At 40.0% G+C, this 21759-nt stretch overlaps 1 protein-coding gene across 8 annotated transcripts in view; it reads right to left on the bottom strand.

The window, feature by feature from the left end:
• The window catches only part of thsd7ab (thrombospondin, type I, domain containing 7Ab), a 140489-nt gene that overhangs the window by 59200 nt on the left and 59530 nt on the right, over positions 1–21759 (bottom strand). For 5 of the 8 annotated variants that reach the window (XM_067510486.1, XM_067510481.1, XM_067510485.1 and 2 more), the window contains exons 5-9: positions 17558–17626; positions 13555–13710; positions 11944–12147; positions 7071–7265; positions 3334–3580 (exon numbers count right to left, since the gene is read on the bottom strand). In XM_067510486.1, the coding sequence (XP_067366587.1) occupies positions 3334–3580; positions 7071–7265; positions 11944–12147; positions 13555–13710; positions 17558–17626 (871 nt within the window). The remainder of the gene's footprint in view (positions 1–3333; positions 3581–7070; positions 7266–11943; positions 12148–13554; positions 13711–17557; positions 17627–21759) is intronic. The other 3 variants (XM_067510483.1, XM_067510487.1, XM_067510488.1) reach the window with 1 other exon arrangement.

Raw genomic sequence — 21759 nt, 5'->3', positions numbered from 1 at the left:
TAATTGTAAGTTACTTGTACTATACTTAAGTACTTCCATTTCATATTAGCTGTACTTTTTAGCCCATTACATTTTTGACAGCTTTAGTTACTTTGCAGATGCAGATGAGTCTTTTTGTTCCAGAACAAGCCTCTACAACAACAGAGATATTTGAAATTACTTATGTTTTACTAAAAAATTGATTTTCTGTATTTTCCACCTTTGAAAGATTGTCAATGTAACATGGACTAGTGCCGAATGCCATTAATCTTTGACATATACTTTTAGTGGAGATTTTCATTCAGTACTGAGTTTGTGTATTTCTAGGACTTTCTAGGAAACAAAGATGCAACTAGAGCAATATACTGTATTTCCAACCACATTTGAAGTAGAAAAGGTCCTGAGTATGCCATGGAAGAATTGTTCTTGCAACATTTACACAAACGACTGCACAATCTATCCACAAATAATAGCTGGGGGCTCAACAAGTATTATAATCAGCAACACAAGATTCGCAAAGACTTCATCACAGTAAAAACAGGTTTTCAAGACCACAAGATTGTGTGAATGTTGCAATAACAATACGTCCATTTCTAATACCACAAGAACAACAGCAACACTGTCTACATGCAACCTTTTTTCTTCACCCTACGAGCACAGTACTGGCATTGTCCTCTATCCCCTCAGATGAGCTGCATTAAGACACAGTGCTGATGGAATGGTTGGCTTTCATCTCAAAAGTAGAATCCTTTTGTGAAATTGCTCTAGTATTTACTACTAGCAGTATTTACTACTTCATTCACTAAATATTTTGGATTTATATTGCTGGAATTCCATTGGTGATAATTTGTTCGTAATTGGCACATTTAATTTTTAATCTTTTAGCAGTCGACAAAATGTATCAGACTCAATACAATAAATATACAAGTGGGTACAAATGTTAATCTAATCGAGTTTTATGGCAGTGCATACTTTGTTACCCACGAATCCATCAGTATTGAATAGGACTGAGTTTCTTTGCCTTCGTTTGCTTGCTTTGTTTTTCTTAAGCAAAGCTGTAAGTGTCCGTGCAAAAGAAATTCAACAAATGTACTGTAGTTGATGCACAACTAGTACATAACGTATGGATGATCAAACACAACACATCCGGTGGCTATTCAAAATCTTACATGTTTAATAGCACGGGCGATCATTTCAAGCGGCAGGTTCCATTTCAGATAAATGTTTGAAATTGGAAATTTGTTTACAACATTTTTTTTTCGTATTGCTTGAACTCTTAATCTAATGTCTAATGCCACAAAGATGTCAGCAATTCAACTTTATTTCATCCATTACAAGCAAGAATGAATTAATAACAAGCCCATAAAAGACATAAAAGTTGTCCTGTCGTAATTGTATGTCTGTTTAGGGACCTGGATGAGGCAATTCCAAATTAATTGGTACACAGATTGCAAATGTCAAACAACTTGTGGCATATTTTAATTCAAGTGTGTGACCTTCACTGGCCAAAAACTCAGATGAGGTCATTACCAACCTACTGAGTGGGTGAGTAAGTGGTTGATGGGAGTCCACATCTTTTCACTCCTCATTATTGATGCACATTTTTATTCTCACAAATAAAACTTGATTATATACAGAAATTGACCAATGAAAACTTAACATAATGGAAGTAAATTAACTGAATTATTTATATTTTTTCTGCAGTTAACCCGACACGGCTACAACTCCCACTCCCCAACCTGCTGAGCTAGCGTTTATTCTTGCTCCAGCTTTGCCAGTTTACATGAGGAAAGAAAGAAAGCAACCACACGAGATAAAAGGCATCCTGCACTTCAACCTCTCTTAGCAGCCAGATAAGTGCAGATACAGCGTCTAGGTCAGCGGCTGAACCAGCCGCCGCTGAACTGGACATTAATCTTCATTTCGTCATGTGGTGTTTTCTATGAATCCCGTTCGCCGTGTTACACAGCACTATCCAGCCCTTTAAATAATTTCTGCTACCATTCTCCCCTCACTAATAACTACCCTTGGGAGGTGTAACCCAGGAGGAATTTACTGGTCTTTAATTACAGCGAGGAACTACAGGAAACTTAACATACAGTATAAGGTCATATGTACCGAAAGAGAAACGTATATATTTTCTGTGAGGACTAAATCTACTACGGGTGTCTTTTCCACTAGATGTGACACAAACAGATGCTTTATCTTTTGCCGTCAAGTGAATCAGTCAAGCATAACTGACATTAGACTAGAGCCAAACTTTCCAGCAGATGCTAAAGTAAATTCAACAGTGTATTTTAAAGCCACCTCATGCAGTGTGGTCTTCAGAGCTACAAACCACAAACATCTCGTTTCTCATCTGCCTCAAGACTAAATTGCCCTAAAGTATCATTCCCATTTAATTACTGTCATTATCATCAATGAGAAATTACCAGCGCCCAAAACGGCAGGGTTGATTAGGCTTTCAGGGACGGAGAGATTATTTATTTATCTGCGGTCGCCTGTGAGGGGAAGATATGAATTGGGAGTTAACTTCACGTAGAGTCTGCTCAGCTTACTTAACCAGCTCTGTCATCGTCTCCTTGTTGTTTTCTCTCCTGCTGTCTCTTTGCTTGCCACCACTGCTGCAGTTCTCATCCGTCTCTCACTTCCTGACTCCTCTTTTGTTTTTTAATCACTTGCTCTCAGTGTCACATACATCACACATCTGCATTTGCCAGTCAATCTCACCATGGACAGTACGACTGATGTCCTTTGAAATGTCCTCTGTTGGCTAACTCATAACAAACAGTAGCACACAGATAACTGTTTTGGTCAAGCAATTGGGGAACAGCTTTTAAAATTCTGGCTAGTGATTTTCTGTGTTCATCATGCTGCAACTGAAACAGAGAAGGCTCTTTGGCAACTTTTTTGCACATCAAAAGGCAGCCAAAGCTCTCCGTGTCTCCTGTTCCTTTAACCACACCTTTGGATTTCACTGATTCGTTTCTTCCATTTGGATAAAAGTGTCCAAATCAGTGAAATCTGCTGATACCGAGCTTTGTTTGAAGTGAAAATGTGCCTACTCTAAGATCTTGATGACACATGATTGAGAACTGCTGCTCAAAGCGAGTGGATTTAACGTATAAGAGGTGAGCAATTTTCACTCCAACGCAATAATCAGGAGCTGACAGGAGCTGATTTCACAGTTGTATACACTTACAAATCAGAGTGTAAATAACACTGCTGCTGCTGCTGCTGCTGCTGCTGTTTTTTTATTCGAAAAACAACCAGCACACATATTTATGGCACAGGACAAGATTTTAAACATAAAAATGTGCCGGAAAGACGCAGAGAAGGAGAAAATTTGCTTACTTCTTGGGAGGCACCTGTCCCACGTTGACCCGGACGCAGATGACTTTGCGAGTCTGCATTCCCATCGAGCACAGCCCCTGAATGTTGCTGCCAGGGTGGACGCTCGCGGAAGTGTTGAGTGGCGAAGAAGAGGGGTCTTCAGTGCAAGGGCCCCAGGGTCCAGTCTGCCAGTGGTAAACTGTACAGGCGTGTTCGTTACAGTTCCGCACCTCCTGAAGGGCACTGCTGTTCGGGCACAGGGAACCTCCTGAGAACACCAAAACATAGCAAAGGCTCGGGAAAGTGTGCCTCTGGAGCTGTTTGCCATCTTTCAGCTCATAATTTTCGCTTGGTTGGGGTTATTTTCCCTGACCCAGCTATTTTCAGCAAACAATTTACAATAAAAAATGCAAAAATAAACCTGTTTATTTAAAACCAAACAATGTTAGTGACTAGACCAGGAACACACTGGAGTGGAGCATTTTGGAGCTAAAGGACTCGTTGGTTCAATCAGGAGTCTTTCTACTGTAACACATGAGCCATGAGAAATCTATGAGGAGATACTGCCATTATTTCCACCGCCCAGTGCTTTGATTCCATAACTGGGCACATTGCTAATCATGACTCATGACTTGAGATGCTCAGAATCATTCAAAGATAGCTTAATGAAAATGATGGTTGGCCTGGTTTTTATGTCCTGTAACAAGTTCATGACGAAATAAACTTGAAAAAAAGAAAGTTTCTTATGCCCAGCAATGTACTGTAGGAATAGTTAAATAAAAGAAAGTGTAAACGAGCCAGTTTCAAGTTGCAAGAGATGTGAGGGTTTGTTTCCCTGAGGGTAAATACTGAGGCTTGAGACATCATTGTGTTATCTTCTTTTTATTTTAGTACAATCATTATAACGGACTTCATTTCCTCTTATTCTGTGTATTTTATCTTCATTTTGCATCAAACAATAGACTCTTTTTCTGTTGTCCAGTGTCTTAGAGAATAAAGGCGGATGCTTGTTTTTGGATGTTGAGCTACACATATTGGAACCTTTATAGGTGAGAGCCAGAAATGTAATTTCAATATTGTATAAGCTTCTGCCCAGAAATCGATTCAAGTCGCTGAAACGCACAAGTCTGAATATGGAGAACAAGCAGAATATCTGAACCTCTAAAATGATGCTGTGTATGTACCTATAAATGCACATTTGTACACTGTTGCCCATAAAGTTGGAATAATTTTGTTGTCAGACAGATTCCTCTTTTTTGCAAAGGTTAACTGTGGTTTAATTTTAACTGTGAAATGTTTGAGAGAGATTGATCGATAGAGTTTTAAGAAGATATACACTATCTATCAAGAATAAAATCACATTGTCACCATAACTTCATGAGAAGAGGTAAAAAATATTTTATCCCAACTTTATGGGCAACAGTGTATTTTCCTACAACAATTTAAGTATCCGTGCCAAAGGGACTACAGTTTATAATTCGCACATACTTATGCTGTTAACGTAGTTTGGGAGTCTGGCTTTCACACTATTCATTTATAAAGTTGTTTTCCACCGAGTTGGACTTCACCCATTAATTACAAGCGACATTTTCACATTAGAAGTGTGGAACCTTAAAAATCAGATGTGATAGAATTCAACAACCAAATTCAAACAGCTCCAGTTTGGCACTAGCCGGCTATCAGCAGTACATTTTTCTTGCACACCACACTGTGCTGACATGTGAGGATTTGCACTGTGACTGCTTATTGCTTTACATCTGCCTGCACTCACAACACCGATTTCTGTTACCATTTTATTGTACATGTTGGTAATAGAATAAGTGTTCGCATATTGCACTTGCTCCTTTTATGCAGGCAGTTTTGTTATACTGTGAATATTTATGCCTGTGGGATCCGTTTTAAATGTCACAGGTCAGACTGTCAGTGCTCTGCTGTAGTGTGTACAATCTCTATATATTGCTTTCTCCATTCCCTTTACTGTAGTGTGCCACTCATTTCTCTTCGGAGGTGGCAGTCAGTCAGTCCCTGGGTCCGTGAACTGAGGGAACCCTCCCTGGTTTAGAGTAATTGCCAACACTTAGGGCTTTCTGCAAAGATTGAGGGGCATTACGGCACTTTGGGTTGTCCACACCTGTATTTTGCTGCCGGAGTTGACACGGAGCCAGCTCCATAATGAGCAGCGGTGTACACACAGTTGTGCCTGAATCACAGACTGCCAACTCAGACAAATCTCAACCTAATGATTACGGAGAATGACTTCCGTTCCGCTGACTGCGCCATGGCCGCTTAGCTGACTAACGACGTGGTGATGCTAGTCCTCACTAGCATGACATGGCACCTCAAGTGAGTATGGGCTGTTGCAGAACAATGACCTAGAAAAGGTGCGTGTTGGACATTGGTGGAAAATGTGAATCCGCCTTAGACACAAGACAAATGGTGCAACAAGCAAAGTCAGTACATGTGAGGTATTTAAATGTATTCTTGTTTGCAGGATAAATTACAGTTCATTGCTGTTTCATTATGAATGTCATTCAACTTGATGGGTGTCAAACAGCAAGAGGCATTTGGGCTCCACGAAGTCCCACTGTGTGAGCAGTTATGCTAAACAGACCAATAATTAGATTTATTAAGCCATTAGGCACATTATTCTATACTGGTAGTTGCATATTAATATAAAGTCGTATGTTTAAGTCTGGAGTAAACTTTTTTCTTCATTAATATGCATCACAGGAACTGCGAAATCGGCAAAGATGCTCAAAATCTAATCATATAATCGACTCTGCGGGGGGGGGGGAGCTGTTGTGGAGAGGCAAAGCTCCTTTCAGGTATTGTTCTTGAGAATGTGTGATGAAGTGTGTGAACAGACGGAAGGATATAATTTAATATACATTCTTTTGTATCTCTCAACCGTTCTACAGCTACTTCAAGTACAGCTACCACATATACATCTAGTGTAAAATTGAAGAGTTACCAAAACGTTCGGGAAGCTTGGGCACCCGTGAAAGACCTTTAGATGAATACAGATGTGAGATATGTTAATGTGACGGGTGGGATGTGCAGTACATAAACTAATACTACTGCAGGACAACAGAAAACAGACAACATATTTAAACTATTTTACACATGGCCAACAAGCCTCGACTGCACTACAAATGGATGAAGAGATTCACAATCAATTATAAGTTAGCCCGAAGCTGGTATGATATGACATAGTTTGGAGGAGTCACAAGAAGCCAACAATTTTAATTTAAATTTTGCTCCGCGTGCACCAAAGCTGTAGCTAGATGCGTTAAAACAGCTACCAGCAAACTTTAAATACAAACATTACCCTCCATCACTGTGATCCACGCCACAACCATCGCAGTGGCTGTGAGAAAAACACACACTCAGATAAAGACAGAGGAGAAAAAAAGTTTGGTGACTTGTCGAAAAGACACATGCGCGCGCACACACACACAAACACGCACACACACACTCAAACCAAAGAGAACAAGCATATGCAGAGAAATGATCTTAGAAACAGATAAAAAGTGAGTGTCAGGCGAGGAGACAGACCAACAGAAATAATCACCAGGACAGATAAGCCGACTGTTTGAGATAAGGACAAATGCACATGCAGACAAGTGTGAAATCCAGACGTTCAGTGAGTGACAGCAAAGGACGACTTGAAAGGCCATGACTAAGCCAATATCCAGACCTCATCTGCATATATTTCCATACACAATGGCGCAGGAGACTGTTGGCATGTGCAGACTCACCTTCCCCGGCGTTGTACGCCAGAATGGAGCGGGTCCTCATCTGTTTGCCCTCGATAGTCTTACTGGAGCAGGTCTGAGAACAAGTAGACCAGGGGGTCCAGTCGCTGAGCACACAGTCCCTTGAGCAAGGCACCTCACAGGGGATGGGCTCTGGAGGCGAGGAGGATGAGCAGAGATTTCTGTCTACCTCCTCCCCTGAAGAAACAAGGTGACACAACGTAGGTAAGACGATCACAACCGGGTCAAAAGGAGGAAGGACAGTTTGACAGATGTGAGCAGCTTTACATAGTAAAAGTGCACAGCAGGATAATATGGATTTAAAGGGCTAAGACCTAATAAGGACAGATTAATACCATGTCTTGTAATAAACTGTTCTCCTCCTCAGTGAATGAGGAGCTGCATCTCTAGCTGCACCACCTGCTTGTTTACTGTACATTCAGAGCATGTGTGTATGGTGGGCTACTCTGTCAGGACATTTGCTTGGAGGGTGGAAGTGCTGTTAAAAGAAGTTACTGCATCTCTGCTATGCTAACTTTCACCTTTCATTCCATCCAAGAAAGCTCCATGGGGAAGAGTTTTTTTTTTTAAGTTGCACTTTTGCACTTTTGCATGTGTCACATTGTTTTATGTGGGTCTCCTCTTTCCTGAACTAACAGGGGTTCAACAACACATAAGGTCACAGTATTTAATATAGTGTCTATATGTATACGATGCGTCAGTGGACCAGTGTGCTGGCCGTGTCATGTTCTAGTCATGTTTAACACTATGAAAACGAATCACTTACAAAACATTTTTTAGAAAACAAAAGTTATTACAACAAAGCAGATGCTGTAACTGAGTTGCAAGGAAGAAATCACAAGTTGTATTTTGTGCGTGTGTGCTTGAAGGAAGTAGTACATGTTGACTTGGACAATGAGAATAAATTTGAAGGCAGAAAGATTTATGACAAGAATTATGTTGTCCCCTGCACACTGCCCTTTATCACAGAGTCAGCTGGAGCAGCTGGGAAAATGAACAGCTGTGTGTCTTAATTGATGGCACAATGTCAAGCATAGACAATATTTCAAATTGCAGAGGCACGTTTGATTTCTTAATACTTCTGTTCTCCCTATGGGACGACTTGGGAGCATATACTCAAACTGACTATCAACCCAGCCTTGTTAAAAAGCCTCGTACGTGCTCCATAGAAAGTCGTGCCGTAAACATGTGAAACATACAGTACAGACATATTAAAACCTGCAGTGAGTAAGTACTGCATTTACGTATATAAAAGTAGATTTACTCAATGTAAGCAAGTAAGTAGGCTATAACCGTGTGGTACTTTTTTGACTTTATGCTACTTGTTCTTTTTACTTCACTACACTACATTTAATACACTAGATGTATAAATTTGAACACTGCGACATTTCAGATTACGGGTTGTAGATATACAAAAATAATAAACTTTAACACACTGTGTATGCTCACAGAAAAGTAGTGAATGGATGGGGCCCCTCATCATGTTTAAGATGTTACTAATAAAAGTTTGGGGAGACGTAATTCTTTAAGACTTCCCAGTAAAGCAAGGAACCATAAATTACTAATTTGTGTATAAAGTAGTTAAAATCTGCTGCACATTTATTAACTACAACCGTAAAATGTTACTTATGCCTTAGCATTAGAGATCGAACTGGAGAAGTTTAACAGACGAGCGAATATGAAAAGACACAGGTTGGTGAACAAGATGATTTCCCTGCTTTGTTTTTGTAGGAAATGTTTCACTGCCTTGAATCCTTATTTTCTCACACTAATAAATGTTTATGTAAAAGAAAAATGTTAACACCAGGCATCAAAATGATGTTTTCTACCTCCTGCTTTGAAAACTAATCCAATGTACAGAGGAATGATAATATGGAAGGGTTTGCTCACAGATATTACACATTAAACTGATTTATTGAAAACATTTAGTCCTTGAAGAAATATTTAATGACAGTGTAAAACAACCTGCTGATTTCAATACTCCCATTGAATTTTGGTACACAGTAGTCTGCAATTGGGTATGTGGAGTTTTAGTGGTACAACCCTTATTCTTGAGAAGGATTAAAATGTCTTGATGGACAACAATGAAACATGAAGTATTGCTGTCTATATTGTGTTGTCATAAATATGTTATTGTTGTTAATAACTGCTACTACTTAGTGGCCAACATGGATCCACGTATTTTTATTCACCATCAAGTGTAATACTGTACTGTCAGATTTAAAATTAAATATTAATAATTGTAATTAAATAATAATATAATAGTTTATAATACAGTACAGTGACATTGTGGTAGCATCTCAGTACCTTTTCCAGCACATTACATCCTTTGACCTACTGCTTGCTACAAATGAATCAAACACTATAATGATGTGACGTGATTTCAACATTATTTAGCAAACTGCTAATTCAAGTATCTATTTTTGTCGTCCTTATGCTTTTAAGTTGTATAAGGACAGAAGAGAAATGTTAAGTACAACAGGGTGAAACAGTGTTGTGACACTGCACAGTTCTGAATTTTTTTTTTTTTTTTTTAACACAGTTTGCCTTGTCATTTAAGGCCATTAGGAATGGAAAAAATCTCCCTGTTACTTTGAAAACATTTAGATTTTCATTTTTCAATTGGAGCGGAAAAATGTGTTTAAAGAAATCAGGTTTGTGAAGATTGATGGGTGAGTCTGACACAGACACAAACAAATATTGTGCCTGTGTCTGATGTCTGCACGGGGATTAACAAAATGCTGGGGGAAGAAGGGGGAGTGTATCTGTGTGTACATGAGTCAAGAGTGTAGTACTGCAACGTATGATTTTATTGAATATTTAACATTTTGTAATTTAAATGTGTCTTTATGAAACTGTGCTTCGATTGCTTGCCCATTATTGTATATTGTGGGACTGCAGATACGCTAAATGTTATTGAATGAGATTAATGATACTTCTCCCTGGTCCCTAAAAAATAAACTAATACAGTGAGTTAAATTAGGAAAAATAAATAAATTCAACATTATATAAATGATTAAAAACATTTTAAAAATACTAAACTAAATCAATCGACGTGGCATGAAAAATCTCTTCTAAGTAGTGGCATTGCTGATAAGTGTGCTTCACTACAAAAAAATGGAAATGATTTACGTATGTTTCCAGTTGGTTATGAAACTTTTTATGGAGCACATGCACTCTTGACTCTGACCCATCTGTTAACTAAAGTGGCCCTAAATATGAAAAGAGCAAATTCATATGGGATTCCCTCATCCTTTTTTTTTTTTAACACTATTTTCCATGTATTATTAATAAGGCCCCAGCTTCAGGCATCAGTGGATTATGTTAACCCTCATATTCGTCTATGTTGCTTCATGTGCTGCCACGACACAAGCGGAGAATATTTTCCTCTGTTAGCGATGCGTGCACCCAGGAAAATGTAAAGCCTTCAATGGCTGAATTGGGATTTCCAGCAGAAGAGCTTCAAAAGACAGACTGTGCCTGACTTTGCATTAAGATGTCACTTTGACAGATATGCACTGAACCAATCATGACTGAACTGAGAAAGCATGAAAATAAGAAGTGACAAGGGACCTAAGCAGTTTACACAGAGAAAACATGAATGAACAGAACACCCACTATGAGAGGAAAACCTCTATGCTCAGTGTGCAGGGACAAAACAGCTCTCCGCATAAGTGGGCAGGCGTTCAACACGGGGAATATCAATAGCCAGTTTCAATAACGTTTGTATCGACCTTCGCCTGTTGTGTGGAGCCAGGCTGTGTGGCCTTTTCTTTTATGACTGGGACACACTTGGAGAAAATATACAGCTGACATTGCAGAGAACAAATCTCTCAGGCGAAAAGCAGAGTGAAAATCCAAACAGAACAAATCAATTTTCATCAGATGGGGGAGTGAAGGTGGTGGTGGTGGTGGTGGTGGTGGGAGGGGGGAGGAGATCAATCAGCTGAAGTCGGGGGAAAAAAGAACAGTGAAGAGTTTCTGTTACTCTCGCAGTACAAGGGGGGAGGGGGGGGGGGGGGGACTTCCGTGAATACCTACAATTAATGCATGAACTGTGATCTGTGGGAGAAGGAGAGATCGAGCTCTTTAATGGGGAAAGCATAAACAAAGTCACAGCGCCGGATCATTAAATGAAGATTTACTGAGTACATTTAGAAGACTGTGATTCCAGCACAGTCCAAGTTTGCATTCTGAATATATAAGCTGGGTACTGTATGTAATTCACACAGCTTACCAGAATAAAACAGCAGGACAAAAATCAATAGTGTGGTGTACCTTATTTTGTCTAACATTTGTCCGCAGCCTGAAGGCAACAAGGCATCTGGAAAATATCTCTGCAACGGTGCCCCTTATATTTAGGTTTTACAGTAATGCGGAGTAGCAGTAAAAATCAAAAGCGGCAAAGGGCAAAGACAGTCAAAGACCCAGGGCAATAAAGGATTGGTTTGATTTATTGGGAGTAAGACTTAATTGTGCGTGCAGAGTGAAAGACTATAATCAGACAGACAGTGTGAGAGAGCTGGCAAGCCTGAACCAAGCAAGCGTTAAAAGTAGGAGAGGTTTAACTGGGGGGGGGGGAGAGAGGAGAGAGACTTGATGAATGGCAACCAGGAGACCAGTCGTGGAAATCTCCTCACGTAGAGCAGCTACAGTCGGAGGGTCAGTGGAGAGTTGACTTTGAACGTATAGTATTTTTCATGCAAGGTCAGACCTGCACTTTACTGCAAATAGAGGTGGGCCAAGGGAACAACAAACTCTGAGGATCAGTAAAGAGCAGGTAGAAGCAAACACTGCATCTACAGGCATCGATAGCAGCAACTTCCGCGGTAATACATTCTCATCGTGTGCTCACCGTTGCTGTTGACACACCGGACCTGTGCGAGTCGCGTGCCGGAGCCGCACGGCTTCTCGTCGTCAGGGATACACGGATCCAGGCCCACCAGCTGCCAGTCGTAACAACTGGGCTCATCACACGGCACCGCCTCCACCAGGTGGGGGCAGTTGCCAGGTCCTCCCGTTGGCTCGTTGGTGATCTGACGTTTCCTCAGTTTGAAGCCTGCAAAGTGTCATTTATGAGTGACAAACTGACGCTGTTCTACATTTAAAGCTACACCATATCTGTGAACAGTAGTCAAAGAATATTTTCTGTTCATCTTCAATTCATTGCTAAATATTAAATCTGTGGTTTCCAACTATCTGTGGTGTCAAGATCAAGCACAGTGAGCAACCAGCATTTATTCGGATTGTTATCATTTCTCAGTTTTTAAGTTGAAACTGTCAGAAAGGTGGTAATTGTACTTACTGTTTATTACTGAGGTCATAGTTGGGGGTGGAGTCGTACTGGAGTGCATTATAAGAAGAGGTGGTTCTAATGTTTTGGAATAGAGCGGCCACTGACACTGAGCGTCTGAGCAAGAGTGTGTCAGAAAGAGTCATTTGAAATCTATGACTTTTATTTGTGATTGGTACTTTCTCTGAAGTAAATGATCTGAGTACTTCCTTCACCACAGAAGATAGATGCCTGCGATTAGCATCTATCATCAGCTCGGTTTTGTTCGATGGCCGACTTGTCAGGACTCATTAACGCTGATGAAAATTTGAGAAAAACCTTCTTGATTCCCCTAAATGGACGCGGCTTGAGGCAGCCACAAATCAGATCGCTTAATTGCTCTTTCACATATCACACAGCATTTCAGTTTAGACTGATGTGTAATTTTGCATGAACATTTAATTTTGCCCAAACTCTGAAAGCACTGTTGGAAAAATGCTCCATACTGATTTAAAAGTGTGCAAGTTATGCTAAAAAATTAATTATAATGTGGCTACAGAACAGCTCAGTGAAATGGTAAATTCCCTGCTTATTTTTAACAAGATGACCTGCTATGATTAGAGACATTCGGTCATTAATTATTCAGTGTTATTCTCTGAAGCTATATTGTATAAGGTTGTAGCTGGTATTAAAGATAATGATATTCAGTAGTAAAAATGAAGATTGCATGAGCTTATGGTTCATGAATGCTTTCAGACATCTATGTTTATGCAGTAAATGTGGTATCTTGTAATAACAGTGCAGGCAACATTTACGGTTTGTTCTGCTACTGCAGTAAGAGTAACTGGAACATGTTAAGTACAATCATTCAGTATTTCTTCCCCATTAAATTTGATAATGTACATTGGTATAATTACTGAAAACAAGAAGCAGGAACAGAGGAGTTCAATGTTAAAAGTGTGAGGGGATGACAGATGATGGACAAATTACTTCCACCACCTTTAAGAGAGCAAAACATAGAGGGAAGAACAGACGGGTGGGTTTAACAGTAGAATGCTGAACATTACAAATGGCCTGAGAAAAGTGGCATTTGTTGTTTTAAACCGATGTGACACACAGATTTTTACAAATTATAATAGGGCTTTAAATGTGGCCCCCAACATCCCTGAACCATGTTTGTCTTTTTTTTTTTACCTTTCTTTCCAGCCTGATCATCACAGTTTTCAAAGGTGCACGACCCCCAGGCGCCCCACGGTGACACCTCACAGTCAATGGGACATGGGATTTGACACAGCTGGGACATGTTGGGGATCGGACCCTCGCACAGCTTGTTTTCCACCGGGTTGGAGGCTGAGTGGGTGAGCAAAAAGAGTACACAAACTAAGCAGCGTTTTACTTTGAAAAGCCTTACTTTGATCCTGTTCTGGCTTGTCGGCGTGTGAGGCTTTTTTTTTTTTTTTTTTTTTTTTTTTTCAACCAGAATTACAATCAAGAGGAACAAGGGACCCAAAAAAATCCTTATTTACTTTTATTCCTGGCATTAAAATCCCTATTGAGAGCAGATGAGCACCACATTGTAAAAAAAAAACAAAGCACGCCTGTGAAGTAGACACTATTATCCCTTTGTTTGGTTTATCACCATCCTGTTAGCATGTCAGAATGATAAATTAGCAATGATTATCTCGTGCAGCACCTTGCTGGCAACATAAAACATTGTTGAGCGCGGCCTACCGACTCTCAACGGAGGCGGGAGGGATGGTTCGACAATACGACGACTAAAAGTATGAGAGAATGGTGACAATGTCTCATATTTATTTCACGAGGTGTAATTTGGCGTGTCCCTTTCCCAGACGTACCATGTTGGATTTAGAAAGCTCTTTCCATCAAGCAACTGGTAAGTGCATGTCTGCCTGAACTCCCACTGTGGAACTTAGTCAAAATAAAAAGAAGCAATGCTATCGCCATGCAGGGCACAACTCTGTGACAACTGTGCAGAATACATTTCGACGTGTCTGCTGAACTGCACCACGATAAATAGATTTGATGTGCGCTGTGTCTGAAGATACCGGGTTTATGCATTAATGCATGCACATTTTGTATGTATCTTGGCGCTAGTCTCTTCTCATCTTGAAGGTTTGCATGCGGGGTTCTTCCCCCCCCCCCCCCCCCCATTTTTGAGTCTTTATTGGATACTAGAAAGTAGAGAGTCAGAAAATATGAGGACAGAGAAGGAGAAAGAGGACTTGTGGTAGTCAGAAAGTTAGATGAGGAGATTGATATTGCCTTCATATCTGTATCCAGTAAACACAAAGCTGCAGTGAGAAGCTAGTTCCTGTAGCTTAGCACAAAGACTGGGGAAAACGCTGAGCTCAGGCCTGTCCACAGGCGACAAAGTCCAGTCACTCCTCCATGTGTACCACATTTTCAATTCACGCAACTGTGTAGAACACATCAGGTGTCCTGTATAGACTGGGTTCCAGAGAAAGCCAAGGTGCAGCTGCAACTTCCAGGCTGTGTTCCAGAAGTAAGAAAACACCGTTCTATCCCCCCAAGGAGATTTTTAACATTGCTAATAACTAAAACTTGGAATGCAGCCGTTTATGTAATAGCCATGTACAGAAACATACCTGGTGTGTTAGAAAAGTGGTGATTGGTGAATTGGAGTGATATAACAGTATTAAAATACCCTGCAAAGTACCATCTGTTCTGCACGTGTAGTTTTATTAAGCTTCAACTTCAAATAGTAGTGTTGGCAATTTTATAATTAGGAACAATTTTAAAAAGAAAGCACTTTCTTATGAAGTAAATGAAACAAATTGTAAGAAGCTGCTGATGCAAATGGGTATGAGGGAGGACATGACAGAATGACTTAGGTTCTCTATATCTGTTATGTTTAATCTGCACCAAAGTGTAAAAATAACATTTTGTTTTTATATTATCAGAGGTTTTGTGTTGGCCTATTGCTCGGATGAGGTGCGAAATGTTAATTAGTGAAGCTTGAAGGTAATAGTAGGTACATTTTTGCTAACGTTTGGCCAAGTCTCCAGATTTTATGCAAAACCACCTACTTAACTTTAGCTTCAAATTAGAGACACCGTCAGAAAGAATGCAGTCAGGTGTGTATTTCAAAATGTAAAATTATTGCTTTAAACTGGAAGTCTCCAAGCTTCCAGGACGCAACTGGTGATATGTGTGAGCCTTGTTCCCTTTGCAAACAGGTGGAGCTCCGCACACTGAGATCCCTGAACTAAAAGCAAAAAAATGCTAGAATAAAAGTTTAACTGTAGTGAATCCTGTCAGTAATACAGGATATTCACCGTCCAGTTAAGGGATGTTCTTCCTTAAATCCACATTTCTCTCTTGAGTGTGTCTAATGTGGTTTTCCTTTTTCTTTAATCAACTCATGATGCTGCAGTTCTTTCATCAACACCTGTTAGGGTAAGTAGACTTTGTTTCATTTTAATTTGATGCTACTGGAGAACAAGGAAAAACTGAATTAGTACCATCTGTTGTGGTATCTGTTTCTTGGCACGTAAGAGAAATGTTCGTTTCTCCCCTCCTTAAGGAAACCCGACTCTGAAAAACCAACGTTTAAAGTGTGGAAGTGAGAAATACTGTAAAGATTAGGAAAAGACTTTTCTCTACAAAGTGTGAGAATAGATTGAATTCCCACGTTTCAAGTGCTGAGTGATAAATTTCAAATGCGTTTTTTTTTTTTGTTTTTTTTATAGTGGATGTTTAGTGATGCACACACAAGAAAATGTTTAATCTGTGACACTTTATTTCCTGTATTCCAACTGTTCTTACAAGACATCTAAGAGCTTAAAGACTCACATAGTCGGGAGAGCTCATAATTCCCCAGAACTGTACAGGGGAAGACAAGTGTGGCTTTTGAAATGCAAAATGGCTAATGCCTCTTACAAATACGCTGCAAGTCAAATTCTGAGTTTGCTGAGCCACTGTTAATCCACATCTTATTGGGAAGCTAAACTGACTTCAATCTTTCAACATCAACCCATCTGTGAAGACAAAACCGTGCCTATGTGTTTATATCCTGCTTTTGTACCTTATTAGTCCAGTTTATAGTGTCTTCTCCAGTGGGTTAACTTTTTTTTTTATTTAGCTGAACTGACAAAGGAGAAAAAAAAATCCCTCGTGTAAGTGTGGCTTAGTGTCTGTAGTGGTGGAAAATGCCTCACATCTCACAACCCATATTCTGTTTGTTCTGGAACAAAGTTTTTCCTACAGTCTCTTCAAAGCCTCGACTCCTCTGCCCAGCTTTTTATGAGAGAATGCAAAACTTTGTTGTAATACTATTTGTCACTTTGGAGGATTTTTAACAACTCTGAAGACTCTGAATAAAGAACAGCAGCCCGGGCTTGTAGCTTTGTTGAAATGTGTATGTTGTGTACGCATAATGTCATCATTAAGGACAAAATGTGAAGGAATAAGGAGAAGAGAGGAGATGGATGGGGGAGAAGAGGGGTTACAGGGAGACGTGGGGGGAGGAAGCAATTGGAGCAAAGACAGGAGGAGAGAAAAGAAATTAATCATTAATTAAAGGGAGAAGAAGTCAGGACAGAGGTAGAAGAAACAATAGGAGGACAGAGGTTATAAGAGAGATAATGGATGGACAGATAAAACTGAGCAAAGCCAAGGAGGCAGCAAGGAAGAAGGAGGAAACAAGAAAATGTGGAGTGGCTATAGGAGAGAAAACAAGGACAGATGTTAGGAGAGAAGAAATGAGGAGAGTAGAGAAGAGGAGGAGAGAAATGGGAATAAGGAGAGAGACAGGAGAGAAACAATATGAAAAAAGATGAAGAAGATGATGAAACATGAGTAGAGGAGAATGGATGATAATATAATACAGGAGAGAGGTTAAAGGTGAGGAAAGAAGAAACCACCAGGATGAGAGGAGAGGAAGAGAAAACGGGCAAAGGAAATGAGTGAATAGCAGAAAGTTATAAAGGGATTAAGGAGGGATGGGAGGAAAGTAGAAATGATGAGGGGGAAAAATGGGGATAGAAAAAAAGAGAAGAAGAGAGACGAGGAAATAAAATGAGCACAAATGTGAAGAACGGAGGACAGAAAAGTGAACAAGAGTAGAGGAGAGAAGCTGTGAATGAGGAAAAGAGGAAAGAGCAGGGGGGGGGGGTGAGGCTGGGGCTTCGTTATCAGCGTGACTAAAAACACCTACCTGTAATCTGGAAGGTGATGGAGAGGAGAGGGGGAACGCTAGGCTTCTGCTGTCTTTGGGTCTGACCCGCTGCAATTACAGGGGAGATAGCTCTATTAGCTACGCACACACCAGGGGGACGGAGATAATCTCACACAAACACAGAGACTGAGAGGAAACAGCACACCAGAGACAGACGGGGACTGATGCTACAGCAGGAGCTGAACCTCACAACCTGAGCTGGGTTACAGGCTCTTTGTATTTGGACTTTGGGCCTGAACGCAGACATCTCAGTCTGCCTTGTTTGAGAGTTTAAACTCTCTAGAGCCTCTTCTTCTCTTCTCTTTTTTTTTATTTTGAGCAGAGCTTTCGTGATGGAAACTCATGTCTCAGGACATCCCTCCCTCTCTGAAACAGCTGCACTTTGCTCATTAAGTTCTGCCACACTTATACAGCCCTTCATGTTTAAAATGACAATGCTATTAAACATACTAATTGAGCAGAAATCACTGCATTAAAAAAAACTTTTGAGAGCACGTTTCTGTGCACCGCTGCCAGTGCTCTTCTCGAAGTTGGGCTTCACCTAAGGTTTCAACAGCACTTCTTCCCAAAAAGATAACTTATGAAACTTTTTTTTTTAAATCATCAAAAAAAACGCTGTCCAGTCCTTAAGGTGTTTGTTGTTATTAAATTACAATACAGAAGAAGCTGCAAAACTTACTCATTGAGTAGAAAATTTAATAATTCTCTGACTAGTTAGAACAAGGATTCTCAATCTTGCTGCTCTTGGTCCCCCTTCCTGCTTGTTTTCCCACTAACTGGATCAGGTGTGTTCAGTCGATCAGACTTCACGTGAGACTTTGACAGCACCGCCACACAATTGGTTTTGGAACAATATACCAAGAAAGTTTTAGGGGAAAAAAAATTTCTGAGTGAAACGATGTAAACGTATTTGCTGTCTTTAGTAAATAGAAACGATCTTCATTACTCAGTGCAAAAACTAAAGAGTGTTTTTGGCCTAACTTGACATTAAGAACAAGTAAAACAACCAGCCTGTCTCTGTCCACGCTATGATCCGTGATTAATATGATCACTAACAATGTCACATCTATTGCTGATAAAATGTTTGTTTCGCTTGTTCATAACTCAACAATGCTCAACAAGCATCAGTAGGGCGTAGTGCACAGCATCCTGTCACTGCAGGTTCTTTTCAGGCCTGGTACCACTGTGACGGTGCAGACACCAAAAAGATTTTGTGTGGCTGCTGAGAAGTGCTGGCTGATGGATGAACTTTTTTAAAGCAGCAGCAGCAGCTGCTCCTACCTGTAATCCAGCTCTTTATTTAACACACAGAGAGACTGCTATTAATTTTTTATCTTACCGTTGGAAAGAAAGTGAATATAATATGTCTCAATATGTTGAATTATTCTTTTCATATATTCTGGTACTACAGTCAGCCACTTTTTCAGTCAACTGTGTGAGTTTGGTGGCAGCAGAGCTCATGAGTTATTGTTCTAACTCACAGATACCCAAGAAACTTACGGATTTGATTAAACCTCTCCTGATACTCTCAGAGTTGATGCACTATTAAGGGATTTATTTTGGTCAAATACTAGAAAAGGTGACCAGGTGTCAGCTACCACAAAGCAGGGATTCATATACTCCAGCCGCAGTAGAACCAAACTCAAAGTCATGTTACTGAGGCAGTGATACTGATCTTGGGTCAAATTGGAGATACTCCCCCATAAAGATTAAGGTTAAGATTTAGGGGGATGTAAGCTGGTTCCAGATCTTGGCCTGAGGGTAGCTTCTGCCCCTTTGCATGGTAATATTTATGCATGAGACCAGGGAGAGTGCTCCTTGCAGCAAGGTTCATTGAGCTACTGTCTGCCTCTCTGTCTCAGTGGTATGCTGGGAGTTTAGCCCCCAGTGGAGGCAAAAGAAATCCTGCACCAAGAAGATAAGAACTTTTGCATGTGTGTATGTGTGCAAACTCTCAAACACACAAGTCATGGATATTTCTGCACAACCAGCCTTAACAACATCCATCCCAACATGCTTGTCTACATGAATATTTAATTGCATCTTAACAGATGTTATAGACAGACCAACATGTATGACTGCTGAAGTTTTGTGCAGGCACATATACAGTACAGTCCCTATGGCATTTCAGCTGGAAAGGAGAAAGAAGGAAACAGAGGAAGGACATACAATCTCTCAACGCATACATCACACATTGTTCCCTACGTTCTATAGTACACTTTGTCTGTCAGTGGATTTCATCTCAGCAATAAGACTCATTATTCTTTAATTAGGCCAGATACACACAAAACCTAGGGGCTGCTGATCAATTTAAACTCAGAGAAGTAATGCTTTATCATAGCAAAAGTACCGCCAGCTTTCTCTTTAGAACTCATTAAGCATCAATTTATCCAACATCACAAATTAATATCACAGCCGCTCAAGAAATTTGAAAGAATAACAGCAAAATACAACGTGATGTGAACGATTTGTCAATGTTGCTGCTGTCCATCACTGACTGATATAACAAAGTAGTAAAGCCGTTGCTAGGAAACATCTGTAGTGCTATATAATTAGATGTGTTAAAGGGGGCATACGGTATACAATATATGGTGGCCCTGACAGTTTGACGTGCTGCAACTTAAGAACACCTGCAAATTTCATTAATTCGTTTTTTTGGACGAGGACAGTTCATATTAATGAATACAAATTTTCATCCGTAGAAAATAAATATGCTATTATACGTTAGCACGTTTTATAATGCACTTCAGTTACCATAGCAACAACAAGCCTGTACCAACCCTGTCCATCACTTTTAGTGCCTCCCCCCCGACCCTGTGCCCTGAAAACATTGTCCCAAAATGTCATGACAGCTGGCTGCATTAGTTAACACAGAGATTTTTTCTTTTGTCTTTCTTTCTTATTGATCATAAGAATTAGTTGCGTTTTCAGAACTTTCTTTTAGAAACTTTTTTTTTTGCCCGTTCTCTTTCACAGTTGATCTAGTTGCAGCACATTTTTGTATCTGGTTGTGTTTCCTGTGTTTGCAACGCTTTTCAAAGTGCTGCGTCCATGGCGTTTATGGTAAGAGCTTTGCATGTAATCATGCACATAAATACAGTATAAGTAACGTATCTCCAAGCAGAAGTAAAACAAGTCGTGCCACTGATTTTTATTATTTTATCTAAGTCTTATTCCACATTTGGCATAAGGGGCGACATCTCATCTCCTCCTAGAGTTTGTCAGTCTCCCTCACGTGATCAGCACGGTTGGTTTCCATAAGCTTAGTCCCAACTAATGTCTTTTAACACCCTCTTTAAGAGGGCAGCTTTGACTCTAAGCTAGCTTGACAAGTGTCAGAAATGGAGGCCTTTGCACTTGGAGCCACTGACAAGTCACAGCAGGGCAAACAAGCAGACAAATCCCTGTTCTAAACAACTACGGGTTTAGTTGAGGAGGAGAAAGTGCAGCAAATAAAAGGCAAAAGAAACCTTAAAGCTAGAGTCGGATGTATTTGAAGACGAAAGAATAAAAACAAATACGACAATGATTATTAAAGCAGATGTAATATTGCTTTGTATGTTTGGACATGAATTGAGTCAACATGCGAGCTTGTGTATGTAACAAGCATTTGATTATCGGCAACCAACCCACCAAGGGACTGTAATTCCTCCACACGGTGTGTGGGATTGGAGGATATAGGTTATCACGTAACAGTCCCGGATCATATTTATTTAAGTCACAATTGAGATATCAGCTCTTTTGTTCCAGGCTGTGTGAAGCTCGATGTACAGTGTGTGCAGTGTTTCTGCTTCTGTTATTAGAGGAAGCTGCCCAAGCAGAGACTGAACACCTGATGGTCAGTGGTTATGAAGAGGAACCCTAGAGAGGAATGGGATGTATTAAACTGTCCTAACGGTTACTTTTCTGTCGATTAATCGATTGATTATTTTTTTGATTAATCGATTGATCGATTGATTATTTTCCCATTTATCTCTTTTTTTCAATTAACATAACAATCCATTTACTAAAAATAACATTTAAATCAATCAATATATTTATATTTTATTCAACCATCTTCTCTTTAAACAAACAAATATTACTATGTACTGCAGACTTTATTCCCCAAACAAAAATTAGGCCAGTCTTAAATGGTTATCTGTGTTTTAGAGACTAATATAAAGTCTCTTCACAATATAATT

Source organism: Channa argus, chromosome 7 (assembly GCF_033026475.1).
Source record: "Channa argus isolate prfri chromosome 7, Channa argus male v1.0, whole genome shotgun sequence".
Lineage (NCBI taxonomy): Eukaryota > Metazoa > Chordata > Actinopteri > Anabantiformes > Channidae > Channa > Channa argus.
This window is presented reverse-complemented; position numbering and strand designations above follow the sequence as displayed.